Here is a 19,751-nt window from a genome sequence, read left to right as displayed (position 1 = left end):
AATATTTTATCTCTCTTTCCCATTTTCCCTAGCATGGCTTTTGCTTTCAATTTCATTTTTCACTTCTCAAACTAACATTAAAATAATAATCCATTAAAATACACTTTTTTTGTATTTGTGTGTATATCAACATGCAGCTTAGCTAAATAAAAAATCCACATGCATATATACAAAAAAATTTCATTACAAAATACAACTCTCTTTTTCTATGTAGCTTTTGCTTTCAATCACTATCCACTTTATCTTTCTTAAGGTTTATGTTCAAGAAAATGACACCCTTTTTTGAACCTGTTGTATATTCTTTTTTATTTATTTGGTTTATGTAGCATTATTTAACTATTTTCTCAAACTGTTCTCTATTCTTTTCTCACTCATTGGTTACAATTGGAATTTATTATCAAGCTACTATAATATTAAATAATGTTAAACCTGTGCTCTTTTTTGGATCTTTCTTTGTTTTTTGATTTCTCACCTCGAGTTTGATATTCGTCTAAGATTGATGTTTTTACATTTGTGTTGGATAATTTTATATTTGGATAAAAATCTTTCTAATAAAAATGATTTCGTATTTTGAAGGGCTTGAATTCGAAATATAAGTTTAAAGATGAAGAAACGATTAGGAGGATTCAACAGCTTAATGACTTGCTTGGATTATCTAAAAGATAAGGCATTCTTCAATTATGATCTTAACTTTGTTTAAAGTTTCACTTTTTAGAAAGCACGTTTTTTGTTATTTAATTATAGTCTCAACACGTACATGAAATTCTTAGTCATGGGCTAAGCATGTGAAATTCTTTTTGATAATGAATGGTGGTAAGTTTTGATTCTGAACATCGCTAAAAGTTTAAGTTGTTAGAGAAGACACATTTTCATATGCCGATCTGATCTTTTTCATTGCCGAGCATATATAAATTGTTTTTATAGTAGTAGACAATGAGATTCGATGCACACTCTTATATGCAGGTTGATTCTCTTTCATGGGTCAAGCACAGGAAAAAAATATAACAATGAAATTCGATCTTAAAATCTCTAATTGTTTTGATATCATATTAGAATAGTTATGTCATTTAAAAATATATCTAAAATATTATATTTTTATTATTTAATTAGATTCTCAACGACTAGAATTAAGTATTCTTCTTTCTTGATTATTTAATTCCATCTCAACCTGTTCTATATTCTTTTCTCACTCATTGGAATTTATTATTATTAAAATTATAATATATAATATTAAATATTTTATTCCTCTAAATCTTATTTAAAGAGTATTGAATTTCTTGAGCTGCTATTGGTCAGAAACAGAGAATGGAATTATGTCAGCTGCAGTATGCAAGTCGTAAGGAATCATTTGGTATGCGGAACGAAATAGATAAGGATATTTTTTCGAGCTTTTTATATAAAATATTTAATTTTATTATTTTAATTTAAAAAAGTTAAACAATTATAAAATTAGCTAATATTTTAAGTTAAATAAAATAAAATTATTTTTAAATTATTATCTTTATCTCACGTATCAAACGATCTCGAAATTTTGGCTTTTTTTTCAAATATTACGTTGGAATTTTGTCACCATGTCGCTTTGCTTGCGTGTTGCACGAGTAACATATTTTTTTCATAGTTTTGATTCTTTAAATAAACAAAATTTAATGGAGTACTAAAATTTTATCCTTTTTTTAGAACCTCTAAAAAAATTTACTATTGTTATTTTTTGAGTGCTTACTAGATAAATTTGCTTTTATATAATACCTCATAAATTATACAAGAGTTAAATTAAAATTATGTACTCTGATGTGACTGAGCTTAATTGAAAGACGTCAATGAAGGTAATCAATTAATAATCTCCCTTTTAGAATATCATATGCTATATCAACTCAACTATTCTTATGAGTTTAAACGGTGTATTTTTGCTAATTAATTTCCAGATAACAAAAGTCAAAACAAATATCATAGTGCAATAGAAAACATCGAAAGGAACAAGTGCAAATGTTTATAAAAAAGAATTTTATGGTTATCCCCATGTTGATAAATTTTATATAATAAAAGTATGAAGTTGACATTATTTTTTGAGGTAAATGACAAATTCATTTTTATAGTATAAAAATCATTCTTGATATAGTTTTATTTTCTAAATTATTCCAATAACTTTTTGTCGTCCTTAGTTTTTTAGAACAAAAGATATATTAATTAGAAATGCTACATATATGTTCAATAATTTAATGGATGTTCTTCTCATATTACTTTTTATTCGAACCTATCGGCTAACCAATGGCGGGTATTTTCTTTTTTATTTTCATAGTATCAGATATTGTTAAAACGTACTCACATTAAATATTTATATTAAATCGGACCGAGTTACATGACTAAGTAATTTATTGTATCATAGTTAAATAAGAATATCTATACACACAAAGTTACAAACATGTGTCATGTAGATATTATTTGATTTTGGTTTAATTTTTAATTAATACTAAATTTTAAAAACTAATTTTCTAGAAAGATTTGCATTTGGTTTTTCACATAATTAATGCCTTTTGTCTCTTTACATATAGTCAGACTTGTTATAATAATATTCCATTATATAACATATACTAGCAATTATTTTTAGGGTAGAAACCCAGCTTAAAAATAAAGCACCATTTTTGTCATTTTCTCTAAATTAAAGTATTTACATATTTACATAATTTTTTCCATTGTTTTCCTCTTTTCACGTCTTTTCCTATTTCTTGACATTTTATGAAAACACATATAACCAAACAAAAAAAGAAAAAGAATGTAAAAAGTGTTCGTCAACAACTCTAATACAGTAGTTGACAGTTCGATGCATTATGTTTTTGCTATACGTAAAATATAAAAAAGAGTTGAATTATAAGTAATTTTATTTTATATTATTTATAAAAAGCTATTTTTATCACTCAGATATGTGATTTTTCAATCACATAATAATAATTTTATTAGTTACGTCAACACTTCTCTAGTTAGAAGTTACTCTAAAAAAAGTAGCCCATTAGAATGTTGTGTCCAAACAGTTTATTTGCCCTCTTTAAGGCTACCTATAAAATATCGAAAATCAAATTATCGAATTGAGTAAAAAAAATTAGTAATTTAATATTTCAAAATTTGGTATTTGGTATGGTATTCAAGAGTAAAATTTTAGAATTATGGTATTCGGGTTTGGATTTGGTATGAGACATTAGTACCATTTGGTATTTGGTATTGTCGAATACCAAATTATTTACTTAATGAAGGTCATATATCAACATATTGATTACTCGTTAGTACAAGTCCAAAGAAAAAGTTAGAGAATAAGCATGAACAATCTAGATCTATTTGTTTTTTTTTATGTCTTCTTACTTATTGATCTTCTATTATATCGTGTTTCCACAAAAAAAAATGAATGGAGAAATAGTATTAACTTTGTAATACAATCGGCTATAACTTCAATACGGTATTGCCAAATACCGTTTCAAACAGAAGTTTAATTTACCGTTTACCGAATTACCAAACTAAAATTTTAAAAATTTGATATTAGTATCTACTTTTAACTATCAATTACCAAATTCAAAATTCAAAAAATCCGAACCAAATACCAAACGTCCACACCTACCCCTCTTTTTCCCTTATTGGAAATGCCTAGAACTGAAGGAAATATAGCTGCTTCGATTTTGAGGAAAAATGAATAATCTCCCATCTCCATCTTACTTTAATAAATAATCCTTATTATTTTAATTTCTGTAAACTATATTTGATTATACACAAAAAAAAAAAAATTAAAAAATGAAGACGTTTAAAATTCATTCTAATGTCATAATATTATAATATTTGTGTGATTATAAAAAATAAATTTGATGAGAGAAAATGGAACCAAAAGTGAGGTAGTACATAATAATTCTACCCATTGAATTAGAATTCCAAGAAAATCTTGAATAATATACCATATGATCCATATTGTCTAGAAAACCCAAAAAAAAGATTTGTTGCACTTAATTTATTTTTTATTTTTATTTTGTAATTTTTTAATGTTAACTTTTTATCTGATATATTTAAGATTACAAGATTGAAAATATTTTAATATATTTATATATTTTTAATTTAAGATTATAAAATACAAATAAATTATTTTTATAAATTTTATATCAAATTAACATTAGACAAATAAATTGAGATCGATATCACTAAACCTAGGGCTTAGGTTTGTTAAGAAGACAACATCCATGTGTCAATTTTCAAGTTATGTTTTGCTTTTTGCCAAATTGCCTCATGTATTTGTCTGTCTTTTTCCTAAATTTGCACCCCCTTTGTAATACTACTCTCTTTTTCTTCTTGGCTTTTTTCTTGAATTATTAATAATTAACAAAAATTTCCTCAATTTTTTCCAATGTTTCTATTACACAATTAATTGAAGGATTGGATCTCTTTTGTTTCCTTCTTCATGTTTACTTGTATTAACACCCAAGAGATTCTCAAATTTGTCTCCAATATTATTCATGTGATCTTAAAGGGCTTTTTTTTAGTGCTAAAGAAATTGTTTTAGGTACTTATCGAGATATGTGATAGGTTTGTTGGATTTCTCTGTCATTAACTTGAATTTTAGAGAACGTCTTTATTGATGACAATAAAGAGAGAACAGTTGGCCTACTCCCCGATAGATTTAGAATCTGTTAAAATTAGCTAATTGTAAATAGTTGATAAGCTACACTGAAGTTCTAAAAATAATTTTATAAATAAAAAGTTACACGTTTGTATCGAAAATGTTAATAAACAATTAATGTATTTGACAAAAAATACACAAACAAATCATATTTATAAGTTAATTTAATTAGCTTATAAACTTAGTTAAATATTAAATCACGTTACCAAAATACACAAACAAATAATATTTATAAGTTGATTTAATCAATTTATAAAATTAGTCAAATACCTTCTTTTGATTCGATGTAAATTTAAATTATTCTAAATCGACAAGTTTAATTAAACTTTTTAGGGTTTTAGCCTTTTTAGTTGCACCCCCCACAAAAGTCTTTCTCAAATAATTTTTTAAAAAAAGGTGACACATCATTTCTTCACCATTTTGTGTCATTTACATGTAAGGAAATTAAATTGAAGGATAAGAGAGAAGACTTTTATGACCCAAAGCTAGCCCATTTTAAAACTATTAAATTAATTGTTTCCCATAAATCATCATGATTCATGAGTCATCACCTAGGTTGAAAATATTGTCAATAGTTTGAAGGCAATTTAAGGAAAAATACATAAAAAAAAAAAACACTGAACTTGACACGAAAATTTACGTTAGTACTTAAATTATATGGGTGTTTATATACCCTTCTTAACATATTTGATGTGAATTATTTTCAACCCTCCGAACACCAGCCTTGTGCGCGTGTTGTTACAGCTTAGAACGGCGCGTTAGTCATCTTTTAACATTTTTTTAAAATTAAATTTACCCCTCCAACGGTAATATCCGACCCATTACCCATTTGAACAATCTTCACTTTTTAAGAACCCTAATTACCTCTTCTCCCTCACCAACCCAATCATCCAAAAATGGTAACCTAATTTATTATATTTTTCTTGATTTTTCTCAAATCTTAGCTCTTCAAACCTAAAAGTTGAATCTTTGAAGGAATTATTGTTCTTCAAAATGTAAGATTCAAACTTATTCTTCATCTATTATTTTGATTTTTGTTTCCTCACTTTTCAGTTTTTCCAGATTGTTTATCAGTTTTTCAAGATTGTCGTTACTTCTTGAACAAAATTGTAGCACACAATGCGATCAATTACCTCACGCTAACGAAAGAAAAATCTTGAGATTAGGTCTTGTAGATTTGAGAGAAAGAGAATCGGGCTTAGAGATTTAGGAATATTTGTTTAGAAATGGGTCGGGTTGTATTTTGGGAACGGGTGGATTATATAAAACGGGTACGATATTTTTTAAACCCTTAGCAACGTGGACCAATGAAAGCGCGTGTGTGTAACAATGCCCAGCCTTTAATTGGGCTAGTGTTCGGAGGGTTGAAAATAATTCACATCAAATATGTTAAGGGAGGTATATAAACACCTGTGTAGTTTAAGTACTAAAGTAAGTTCTCGCGTCAAGTTCAGGATTTTTTTTTATGTATTTTCCCGGCAATTTATAACTTCTTATTTTCAATAGCGATTTGTACTCATATTTATATTAAATTATATTAATTTATTATAATTAAATGAAATAAAAATATATACTTCCTCTGTCCAACAACACTTGTCCGCTATTGACTTTGCACGTTTCTTAAGAAACTATAAATAGAAGGGTAATTTTACTATATCACCCTTTGAATATACAATGTCTTAAAAAATGTAATAGAGAAATAACTATAATGATAAGGGTAAATTAGAAACTAAGTGTAAAATTATCTATTGATTTCATAATGTGGATAAGTATTATTGGACATCTCAAAATAGTATAGTGAACTATTATTGTTGGACAGAGGGAGTATTATTTATAATTAAATACTTATGTATAATACATGTTATACATTTCCTTGGGTGCATTTTTCAATTGTTTTTTTAGGGGTCAAGCAATTGGGGTTATATTGGTACTACTCAATAGTTGGAGTAGTTTCTTAACATTTTTTTTTCCTTAAATATTCATTTTTGTTTACTTTACTTGCATTTTTTTGTGCTATTTTGACCTTATAAAAAAATAGTACTTAGCCTATTTCCTACAAAACATTTAACTTGTCCTTCATATTAAAATAAACAGTCCAAAAAAATTATTATTATTTTAGAAAAATTAGATATAATTAGGTGCAATTTTTTTTTCATGTTGGTGTTAGTAATAATTATTCTTAAAAATAATAAATATTAATTACTAAGCATAAAAAATTTAAGTGAAGGACACATACACAAATTTCAATATTATAATTGCAAAGATTTTTTTAAAAATTTATTAAAGAGAGATAAAAGAAAGAATATTAGTTGAAAAAAAAGATAAGAGTGAATATTTTGTTAAAGAAAGTTTAATGGGTAATGCTAAATGGCCAGAAAATTTGTCCAGAATTTGGTCAGAAATTTTAAAAGTCTATAATATTTTTTTTATTTTAAAATAAACTGATTTTTTTTTTCATTTTTTAATTAAAAATTATTAAAGTTAAAAGGGTAAAAATGTTCAACAAGATAAAATAACATAGTGTGAAATATGTTATTTTACCATTCTGGCCAAAAGGATTTTTCCTAAAAAATGGAAAAAAAATAATTTATTTTAAAATAAAAAAGATATTATAAATTTTTTTACCCTCCCTAAGAGCTCCCACCCCTTTTGCTTCCTTGATGACTCGAACTCGCAACCTTCAAGTTGAAAGTGAGGATGCTTACCATCCGAGCAACTCCCTCTAGTCCATATCTAATCACATTTAATATTATAATGAGATGACTTTTTGGGAGCCGTGGTCATTAAATTCTTGGATCCATAGGCTGGCCACTACAAATTAATTCCAACATTTAAAACATACATTTATATTTAATTTGGGCGGGGAGGGGGGGGGGGTATGGGATTGAGTACGGGTGTCAAAATCAGCTTATAAAATTGTGATTGATATAATTTGTTTATATATGTATTTTATTAACTGAATTTATTTTGATTCACTTAGTTTAGTTTATTATAAAATTGAGCTAATAAGTAGTTTAGATCGACTCATGAAAAATTTTATCTAAATATTTTTAAGAATACTTTTTTAATATAGGGGAGAAAATTTATTAGATACTTAGACAAATTTCAAGAAAACAAATTTTGAGTTTAAAATTTTGTATAAATTGGACGGAGTAATTTATGATTTGATTCTTAGCTCATTTCAGTCGGCCTTCCACTTCAACGTAAATAATATTTAAGCCGGTCAATGATCTCCCTAAAAAGAAAACCACAATACTACATGATCCTTCTGAACATTTTTACTTGTTCAATATATAATTGATGATTAAAATTAGTCTAATTAGTTTGAGAAATGTTACTTAATAATTAATAATAATATAGGTAAAATTTTAAAAAAAGAATTTATTGCTATTTGCTAAAATAAATTTATTTTTAGTATATTTAACTAATAACAAGTAAGAAAGAGTGAATGAAGTATCATTTTTTTTATAGCTATATATGGGAGCCCCTTCAACAAACATCATTAGTTATATAGCTATTTCTTTTTTAAAATTAGAGACTTAATAATGATTCGTTTTGACCCTAAAATGGTGTTATTGTTTGTGATACCTTTTTTCTAGGGAAAGTTCACATTGTTCCCAAGAAATATTCCACACAAGTTTTATTAATTAATTAATATCAATACAAAAGTACAGATGAAAAAATAAAATATATAGAAGGATTCAATTTGTTTTTCTATGTCTTTTTTAATCTATTTAAAAAAGAAGACAACTTCTTTTGGGTAATTTTTTAATTTTGAATTTTTTACGTTACATGTTTAAAATCACAAGATTAAAGAATATAATAAATTCTACATATCTTTAATTTAGATCTTAAGACTAATTTTTTTTTACTTAAAATTTTTTTTGTGTGAAGTCAAAATCGAAAAAATAAATTAAAACTAAGGAAGTATTTAAAAAAGTAAACATTTTATGACCAATGAAAGTGTGAGAATATTATATTATATGGTTTTCCCAAATTGTAGCCATCATCTTACTTTTTGAAAATATTAGCATTTAAAAAAGTAAAATAGTTAAATCGATTGGTTGTACATGGTGGGTTTCTTAAATAGACAAAAGAAAACCTTTTTTATTATCTTATAATCCAAATAATTCCTTCTTGGAAAGTAATAGGTTAAGGGTTAAACTGTCCTATGTTTTTGGGAAATTGAAGAAAGATAAAAAGAAATATCTCGACTTAGAGTTTTGAGAATATAATGAAATATAAGATACAAGTTAATATATATTTTATTTTTTACACTTTATTTATGAAATTATTACTGTCGTAGCTAGATCAATTTGTACAAACAAAAAATGAATTCTCTAACTTGCTTAGTTCACCCCACCTTTATCGATTCTTTTAATAGCGACAAGCGAAATGAGAGCAGCCTAAATCGTAAAAATGAAATTATGAGAGAGCAATAAAAGTGCCGTGCTGCTTAACGAAGCATCCCCCTCCACACACATTTTTTTTTTTTTTACTTAATTGAATAATCAACACGTTTCAATTTTAAAAGTGGATGATTTCATCTCATCTTGGAATTTTTCTTAAAGACATCTATCTCTATTATTGTCTACTTAATTATCAAGCTAAAGACTTATACTCTTGAATTATTCTCTGAGAACTTAGGAAACTATTTTCACCTTTTCATTTGTTGCACTAAAACATTATAGTAAGTGGTGGTCTATATTTGTTTCCATGATTTGACATTGCAAAAGTGGGATTTTTTTCCCTAGTTAATTACTTCCTTCGTTTTAAAATACTTGTTTTGCTTCATTTTGTGAGAGTTAAATTACATGAACTTTGACCAATATTTTGAGATATATGTTTTCATCAAATTGATATAAAAGAATTATAATTTACAATATTTTTCATATAGTTTTTGAATATTCAAATTGTAATTTTAAAATATTAGATTATCTAATCCAATAAACTCTAAATATTAGTTGAATTAATCTATAAAAATAAATAAATGTGACAACTAATATGAAACAGAGAAAATAGTAAATCTCTCAATTGTTGGATAGAATTTCTGGCCTTGTCATGAAAAATAGAAAGAAAAGACCAAAAAAAAAAACAAAAAAGAAGATAAAACAAGGATTGATGGAGATTAAAGTTTTGAATAATTGAATAATTTCTTTTGTCCATTTAAGGGGCAGACTAATTAGTGGACAAGTCATAGGAAATGAAAATAATTTTTCTCTTTTTCAAAAATCTTTTTAAAAAATGCACTCAATTATTTGAAAAAAGAAAATAAAAGCTTCTCAAATCAATAATGCCCTATTGCTTAATGGAGTATTGTATTTTTTACTTTAATTTTCTTCTATTCTATTATTATTTTTTTTTTTATTTTCTTCTATTCTATTGATTTCTAAATGGTGCATTATTTTAGGAAGAGAAATAAATATAAAAAAAAATTCATTGTAATGTATTTTTGTACTGAAAATCACCCTTCATCATCAGTAACTATCTTTATTATCACAATCAACACTATTATTGTCAATCATTATTAATTACCTTTGTCATCACAATCACCACAAGCAACCATAATTGTTTATCATTACTGTCAATAGTTATCATACCTACCACCTCTATCATTATCATCATCCTCACCATCGGCCATCGCCACGTCCTCCTCCATCACTGCAGTCAATTTCTATTAGCTACTAATCACCTCCACACTATTACTGTCGTCAATTACCACTAACACATTGACAATCACCACACATTTTCAACCACCATCATCGCCATCACCCTTGTTATCGTCACAGCCACATCCACCATTGTTATCTGCCACTACCTACACTATTGCTAATTCTACTACCAACCATCTCTACTATCACTATTAGCACCGCCATCAACTACGTCCACCAACACATCATCGATCATCACACATTCTTTAGCCACTATCATCGACACCACCAACTACTAACATCAATCAACTTTGTCATTACAACTATCACCACTTCTACTAATTAATTGCCACTGTTGCACCAGTCACTATAACACCAACCATCTCTACCATCAGAACTATCACACCTTCATTACTAGCTAGTCGCTAACACCAACCATTACCACCACCACTATAAGCCTTTTTTTACCATCACTAGCGAACATAATATTTTTAAAATTTTATCAAGTAATGATTTTATATATTTTAATATGGAATTATTTTTATATGAATTGTATATTTATTATGTTTTTAAAACTAAATAAATTATGCATAGTCGGATGTTGAAACACAAATAATTTTTAATTATTCAGTGTTTAGATCTAAAGACAATATCATAACAATTTAAATATGTATTCCTATTCTAACGTCTTAATTTGAATGAAAACAACGAGTCCTTTCCTTTTCTTTTTACCCTTTTAAGTTTTAACAACAAATAAGGACTTAGTTTGGGTATCTATCAATATTTCTCTCTAAATCTTTTTAGGTATGAAACTAGAATAATTTGGAAGAATACCTAAACCCCTAAAATTAGGCAATAATTATTAATTTCACATCTAAATCAATGTATATTATTATTATTACATTTCATACTAATGCAAGTTGGTCAATGTAAATGAGGTGCACTGACTTGAAATTGCACTTCGACCATAAACTTGGTCCTTGGACAAGGAAAGTGGTAATGCTTTTTAAAAAAGAGATTTTTTATATTAAAAAAGTATAGACTATAATCGTGATTTTGTCTGTCAGTGGTATTGGAGGGTTTGCTATTGATGTTTATCTTGTATATTAAAATTGATCGCAAAAATATCGAGAGAGGAGATTAGATAAGATATAAATTATTTGTAGTTATTAAGGACATAATCTTAAATAAAAAGATATGAAGGTCGAAGATTAAGATAAAAGGTTAACAGATAGACGAGATGGACATTTGCCAGCGATTGAGATTAATTCGACCCAAGTGTTCATCACAAATTAAAAGGTAGACCATTTTAGGGTTATTTTTGCAAAGATTTGAAGTGCTATTTTTGGACCTTTTATGTAATAAGTTTGCTTAAACTATCAATAGCTAGACTAGCTCATGTTAGGCGTAATTAATTTGTTTTTAAGAGATTACATAATTAGACATATTTTATTATCATATATACTTATTATTATTATTTTTATTTTTAAAGTATTAAATAACTTATTACTAATTAAGAGTTTTCTATCATTTATTGAGGAAGATATATACACCTAGATACATGTATATTTGCTATCAAATACACTAAAACAGGGAGAGAAGTGAGCAACATTTATTATGTATTTCAGATATATAGGAGAGTGACAAGCGAGATGGGAGAGAGGCGAGGGAGATTTATTACGTATCTCAAGTACATGTGAATCCACTTGAATACATGCATTCAATGTATCTAGAACAAATTACAACTAATTAATTTTGACCATATATATTTTAAGATACACGTATCTGGACGTATTTGGACATACCAAAATCTAATAGAATTATAGTATTACAAATTAAAATATATCTAAGTAATTAACTCCTAAACTAAGATTTACGTAAGTTTCCATTCCCCCCCTAACATATTGATTGTCATTTCTCTTGAGAGAGTTTGTGTGTTTGGTACAAAAACTGACCAAATTATGAGTAGTACTTCTTTTAGAGTGTACAATCAATTTAGCCGTCGGCCAGATATATTATAAGTATACAAATGTCACGTTTTTTAAAAAAAAATTTACAACGCATTTAAGATTTAAAATTAATGTTCAGAGGCTATTTTCGTTATTGATATATAATTGATTGAATCGGTGAGAAAGAAAAAAATAGTACTATTTTCATATGAAATAAATTAAGAAAATGTTTCTTATCATTTCAGTGAGAAACTATTTTTCATCATGCATTTTGTTTTACTGATCTGGTTTAGTGAGAAAAAAATTATATTTTATGACATAAATTTCTCACTAATTCATGATGGGAAAACCTTTTAAATTATCTCTTTTTTTTTTTGAAAATATTGTTAATGAGTAAATATACTCCCTGTCTTTCTATTTAGTTGACATGTTCGATCGTATTGAAGCAACCTTTGACAGATATACAAGGTAACATTGTGTACAATAGACTCTTGTGGTTGCACCTTTCCCCGAATCTTGCGCATAGCACGAGCTTTAGTGCATCAGATTGCCCTACATGTTCGTATGTTGAGTTTTCTTTTTAAGAAAATATTAATGACAAGAGAATTGAATGATTAATTTATTCTTATTTATTTATTTTTATCTTTGAATAACACATTAATTTCTTTCTAATAATGATATAAAAAAAATTAAAAAATGATTTCTTGATTTTAATTTATATCTTACTTTCTTTTTTAATACTTATATAACATGTTTAAGATCATGAAACTAAAAAAATATTTTCATACATTATATGTATTTTTATTTTAGGCTCATAAAATTAAAAATTTTAATTATTTTTTATAAATGATTTGTCCAAGCAAATTAAAACTAAGAAATGAAATATAGAGTATAGTTTTTTTTTTTTTTTGACTAATATGAGGAGTAAATAGAAACGGACGGCTATAACCTAACATTAGAATAGACTACTTTTAGACTTCTCAAAATGGCCGCCACTTCATATCATTTAATGAGCAATTTTTAATGATAATTTCAAAGTTGTCCAACTAATTATTTCATTAATTTATTAATTAATTATCAGTATAATTAATTTTAGCACAATTAATTTCATTAATATTGATCTCAGCATTACTAATACACCATATTCAATATTAATCTTATACACTTTATCAAATGATTCTTTATTTTTGAAGACAAGTTATATTGAGATTAGTTATTTTGATATTATCTTTTAATGACTGTTTGATTTGGTATATTATAAATAACATGAATAACATAATTTCTAAAAAAAAGTTGGTTGTTTACAAAAATACGTCTATCTTATTAAATAGAAAGGGACTTTGAGAGACCCTATGGTATTTCTGTCATTTTATTATTTTTATCATGAGATAACTAGTCATGGCACTATTATACCATCCTCTATCAGGGATAGTTGCTGATACTAATTTCTAATTTTGGTATAACTTATTTTAGAATTAGCAATTAAACAAGAGATTAAATTTTTACCCTATACTATTTATGTTTATCCATTATAGTAAACAACCCCTTAGAGTGTGTTTGGTATGGATTAAAATAGTGTCCATTTTCTCATGTTTGATTTGTAACAACAATAACTTAACAACATACCCAATGTAATTTCATAGGCAGGGGTGGAGCCACCTTATGGTCAGGGGGTTTGGATGCGAAAAATTATACTCCCTTTGCTCCTATTTATGTGGCACTTTTCATTTTTCGAGAGTCAAACAATTTAAGTTTGACTAGAAATTTGCTCGTGAAATCTTCAATTTTTTGAAATGAAATTTATATATATATTTGTAAACTACGTAAAAAGTACTATAAGTCACAATAATTGATAATTCAAAATAATTATATGAAAAAATTACGGTCAAAGATAGACTTGTTTGAATCTCGAAATCCGAAAAGTGTCACATAAGTCACATAAATTGGGACGAAGGGAGTACTATTTATATATGGTTAAAATAATTTTTTATGTGTATATAGTATATGTCGAACCCCCTTCGATTAGTTTGTGTTTATTTCTTTAGATTTTGAACCCCCTTAGCGAAAGTTCTGATTCCACCACTATAATCATAGGTGCCATCTTGAGAAGATAAAGGGTAGCCAAACCTTATCCCTATTTCATGAAAATATAGCTAGTAAGATTGTTTCAGAAAGACCCTCAATATATACCAAAAAATAAGCTAATTATTTTCCGAAATATTTTTCCTAAAAAACCATGTTTTCTTCATACCAAACACATCCTTAATACTTTGTGGTGTTATAAATAAGTCTAAAAGAGAGGGCATTGAAATCTTTTCCTCTTTGGCTGCACAAGTTAGCCCCATGATGTATACCTTTTCCTCCTCTTGAATAATATAAACTTCAACACATCCTATACTTTTCTTTTCCCATTCAAAAACAAATACAAGAAAACAAGAATATTACAAAAAGAGCAAAGGGATGAAAATGTATAAATTTGATCTTAGAGGTTTGATTTTTCTTCTTGTTCTACTAATTACATCAATAAATATGGTTTCAAGCATAAGAGATATTGAAAAGAATTATTTGCTACAAAATCAACTTCCAAGAGGACCAGTCCCACCTTCTGGTCCATCTCCATGCCATAACAAGCTTGATCCTTTCAATCAAAACAAATTTTCATTTCATCTAGATTATGTCATATGTCCATAATGTTAACAAATTCGGTGAAATCTCACTGAGTGGAGTCTGAGAAGGGTATATTCATCATACATTCATATTTATTTCTAAACTATATAGTTAGGTTATTTCAGGTAGAGTTTGATCGCTTATATGATCATTCAACTATTGTAAATGATGTAATAGTTATTTTCCTTTCTTCTTATTTTGTAACAGAAAAGTCATTCGATTAATGAAAACAGAATAGCAAAGTTATTCTTCTTTGTTTTGTATAAAAAAGTCAATTTACTATTGTTATATCAAACAATTCACTCCTTAGGTTCATGTGCACTATTTCAAAATAGATTTTCACTTTTAATATATCAAGATTTTTTTTCTCTCCATATTTTGTTCTTAGTATTAATTACTTATTTCTGAAATCATTTTTTAAGACGTAATAATAAACATCAATTAATAGAAATAGTATGATAGAATAATCACCTCAATTATTATTTTCTTAATAATATAACAAGCATTCCTTCTCATTGTTTTTTCCACGCACACTAACTTTTTTCATGTAATTAAGATGAGTTGTAGAGCCAGAATCAAAATTTAAAGTTTATGAGTTTGAATTTTATTTTTTAAAAAAATTATTAGATTCTAAATTAATAATTTATTACATATTCAATGAATTTCTTACGATAAATTCAGAGTTCGAACCAAAATTCAAAAATTTAGCCGAACTCATAAGTAACACACATCTGTCCATGTCAAGTTGGGTTCATGAGTCGAATAGTTCTATATTGATTGGATTCCTTTTGTATTCTTTTGATTTCAAATATTGTGTCACGTTATTAAATTGTTGCTGAAAATATACTCTACGACTATGAGTATATTTGATATGATATAGCAATAGTAAAGTGATTTTTTTTATTACAACAACAATAATATATTAATGAAATTTCACTATGTAGGATCTATGGAAAATAGAGTGTACACATATTTTATCACTATTTCATGAAAATATAAAGACCGTTTCCTAAAGATCATAGGTTCAAGTATGTCAAAACGATGAATAAAGTAATAAAGAAAGCATAGCAGTAAAATAAGAAAAACAGTGTACATTTGACAAAAGAAACAATAAGAACAATAAAATAGTACGATAATCAAAACCGAATAAGACTTTTTTTTATTATAAATTAATTTATTTTTTTAAAAAAAACTTTATACATCAATTTGAATAGTTGAATAATCATACAAGCAAAGTAACTCTTTAATATGTACAAGGTACATTCAAAACAAGGGCATTCCTTGACTAGTTGAATGATGTGAATTAGAAGATTGAGGTCTAATAGCTTTGTATTCATTGATCTTTCTCTTTCAATATCTTTTAGAAAGCAATTTCTAACTAATTTTATTTGAATTTTTCATTCATTTTCTACGATAATTTTTGATGAATTATTGAAATGAAATGTCTATCTGAATGAAAATGTAATTTATAAGAGATAGAAACATTTTTATTTATTCATTTAGGTTTGCCACACGTTCTCTAGCATATGAGCCAAATTGTTGAATTAGTATACTCTTATCTGTTTAAATGTTTAAATTTGAATGACTTGATTCAGAATATGATGGTCAAATTAACTAATATTCGCGTGAATTTAGAGAAAAAAATTTAATTTTTGAAATAAAGTTTACATATTTAAAATTATATAAAAGTATTATAAGCCACAATAGTTAAAATACAAAAATCTTTAAAAATATTGTGGTTAAAATAAATTCTTTAACCATCCAACTATTAACTTATTTCAATTAATAAGTTAGATTGAATTGACTTATTTTTAAGTGTTTGTGGCTTTTAAACATTTTTTAATTCTACTTTACTTTAGGCTTAAAAAGTACTTCATCCGTTCACTTTTACTTGTCACTTATTTTTAAAATAGATTTTTATTTTTTATTTGTCACTTAAGATATATCAAGAAGAGAATTATTTTTTCCGTATTTTACCCTTAGCATTAAATAATATTCTCCAAATCATTTATCAAGAGCTAATACTAGACATCAATTAATAGAGATAGTGTGATAAAATACTTGTATCACTAATTAGTGGTAAATGATTTGGAGAATTGTTCAACTACACAGTTTATACATTATTAAAATTAGGAAATTTGTTTACTTATTTATATTTTAAACCTCTTTAGTGAAAATTCTGATTCTAACTACTATTTCCCAATGAACTCTTCGATAAGAAATGAGTAAAAGAATCATAATATGTAACACAAATTTATCAATGATTCACCATGAAAAAAACTTTTGTTTCTAATAGTAGTGTTTATTCATCATTTGCTATGAAAAAAAACTTGTCATTTATCAAAATAAATTACAACAAAACAAGTAAAAATAAAATAATCAAAACCTAAGCTACCCTCTTATCCATATTTTGTACAAGTCTACGCATTTGAAATCTCCAAAACAAAAAATAAGTTAATCCAAATCCAACCAAAACAAATAACCATATATTATCTTCTTTATCTTCATTTTCCTCTATTTCAACTATACTAAATTCTTCTCTATTTCCATTACCCATTATACCCTCCATTAAATGCCCATATAACACATATACCCTCTTCCTATTCCCTACTACAACCGCCGTAGCAAACCCTTCCTCATCAAGGGTAGTTTCGTCAAACACCACTCCTTCGTCCCAATTATTCTCACTCTTAATATAATAAAGTTTATGCTGACTCACTACTAAAACGACGCCGTCACTTCTAACGGCGATTCCATCACCCGCCGTTAAATCCTTGTTTAAATTAACAGTCTTCGCCGTACCGTCGTTAACGTTGACTTTATACAATTTGCCGGTATTTGATTGGACGACGAGTAAGTACCCATCGAAGATGAAAACGATGCCGTTTAATCCGCATTTGTGGTAGTCGACGTTGAGGTCCACGGGATGAGATTTGAAGATCTCCGATCTAGAGAAAATCGAACCTTCGCCGTCGATGTTTACTTTCCAGATGAAGTCTCCGTCGGAGTTCGTGACGTAAGAGTTGCCGGAGGAATCAACGGCGACATCGTTGGCGGCAGCGGGGTGGATTATCTCTGTTACGGTTGCGATCGGGTTTTGGTCGTTTTTGTCTAGGAGCGGGGTGAGGAAAATGCGGCGGCGGGATTTGAGATCGTAGGCGGCGAGTGCGTTGAAAGGGGAAGGGTGAGTGGCGGTCGGGATACGGTGAATGCAAGCAAGGAGGCGATTGTTACGGCGGTCGATAGTAAGGCCGATGAATGAGGAATTTTGCGGTAAATCAGTATCGGAGATTAGGGTTTCAGCTACGCCGGATTCGGAAATTGAGAGGAGTTTCTGGTGACGAGTACCGCCGATGATGAAGTTGTGAGATTTAGGATCCCAAGTGAATGACTCCGGGTAAAGAGACGGTGATCGGAAAGTGATGACGTGGCCGGTTTTAGCGGCGGAGGCGATGATGAAACTGACGGAGATTAGAAGGGCGAAAAATGATTTCATTGTAAAGCTTTGGAATTTCTGGTAAGTTTTTTTCAACGGAATATAAATTTATAAAATCGTTTTATTTTGTTTTTTCCATTCAAACTAAAACTTGGCCACCAATCCAATGAAAATATTATTTAAGAAGATAAAAAATATTTTGTGATAATGTTATTTTATTTTTGCCATTCAAACTAAAATGTGGCCAGCAATCTGTCAGCTCACGTGCATGGTTCATTTTTTTGTCAAATTTTAACGATTAAATCGACAACTATCAATAATAACCGATAAGTCAATATCATAATTATTTTATCACAATTTTAATATATTTATAACTCGATAACTGATAAGTCGAATCGATAAATTTCAAAACAGAATCGATCGAACCTATGGCCTAGTTTAACTTGTGAGCTCGTTTAGTGTAAAAAAAGGTCAAGAAAAGAAGTGACATTTACAAACGTTAATTAATTTATTAGAAACACTAATCTCATTTTGTCGGTAGCATGATTTCTGCAATGCAGAGTAGTGACGGGCTATAGAGACAAATTCTATAGCTAAATATTAAAATTCATCGCTAATTTCATTTAGCAACAAATCGAAACGAAATAAATCAGCGATGCAATTTTGTTAGTTACGAACAAATTAGCAACAAAGTTTATAGTTAAATTAATTTTTTTATTTCCATAATGATAGTCAATATACCATATGTAATTAATCAAAAACACACACTAACTTTACTAAACAAGTAAACATTATGGTTATAAAAAAAGAGCATAGTGTAAAGTTGAAAGTTTCATACTAATACAAGAAAACACATGAAATTAGCTACAAAATTTATCAGTAATATCTAGTTAATTCGTCGTTAAAAGTTTCCTAAATAACTAAATTTTATTAAAATCCATCGCAAAAATAAAATTAACATAAAAATTTATTATTTAGCTATAAAATTTTATATGTCGTTAATTCTTCGATAGCCTAATATATAATGATGCAATGTAGGGTGCAATTAACTTAAAAGTTCATACCAATAATAGGCTGTCCAAACTACTCTTTATAAAAAGTTGTGAATGATTCCCTAATATTTATTTATCTTCTTATATCATGCTATAAAGAGTATTAAAGAATAATGTATACGTTTTGCAAGAATTTCAAAAATCTTGAGTAGATATGACGAAAAATGAACCCCACATGCCCCATATTTTTCATATTATAGCTAAGCTTCACCAATTTGACTTATAGCGAAATTCAATAATAGTAATTCAGAGTTTCTTGCCTACTTCAACTAATCTAAATACGTGAATCTCAAAAACTCAGTTTATTGACTATTTCTTGTTGAAGAAGATTTTATCCTCCATATTGTT

The 19,751-nt window shown here is 27.4% G+C and overlaps 2 protein-coding genes across 3 annotated transcripts in view; one reads left to right on the top strand and one right to left on the bottom strand.

Moving 5' to 3' along the window:
- The window catches only part of LOC125857233 (heavy metal-associated isoprenylated plant protein 20-like), a 287,045-nt gene that overhangs the window by 63,085 nt on the left and 204,209 nt on the right, over positions 1-19,751 (top strand). The window lies entirely within an intron of this gene.
- Positions 17,228-18,498, bottom strand: LOC125857199 (uncharacterized). Its single transcript, XM_049536888.1, has one exon. The coding sequence runs from the start codon at positions 18,409-18,411 to the stop codon at positions 17,302-17,304; it is 1,110 nt and encodes a 369-aa protein (XP_049392845.1). The 5' UTR covers positions 18,412-18,498; the 3' UTR covers positions 17,228-17,301.

The sequence above is a fragment of the Solanum stenotomum genome, chromosome 2 (assembly GCF_019186545.1).
Source record: "Solanum stenotomum isolate F172 chromosome 2, ASM1918654v1, whole genome shotgun sequence".
Taxonomy (NCBI): Eukaryota; Viridiplantae; Streptophyta; class Magnoliopsida; order Solanales; family Solanaceae; genus Solanum; species Solanum stenotomum.
Note: the sequence above shows the minus strand (reverse complement) of the source record. Positions and strands in the feature narration are given on the sequence as shown.

What these genes read in the sequence shown, in the direction of transcription:
- LOC125857199 (XM_049536888.1), bottom strand. Translation starts at nt 18,411, where the DNA reads ATGAAATCATTTTTCGCCCTTCTAATCTCCGTCAGTTTCATCATCGCC.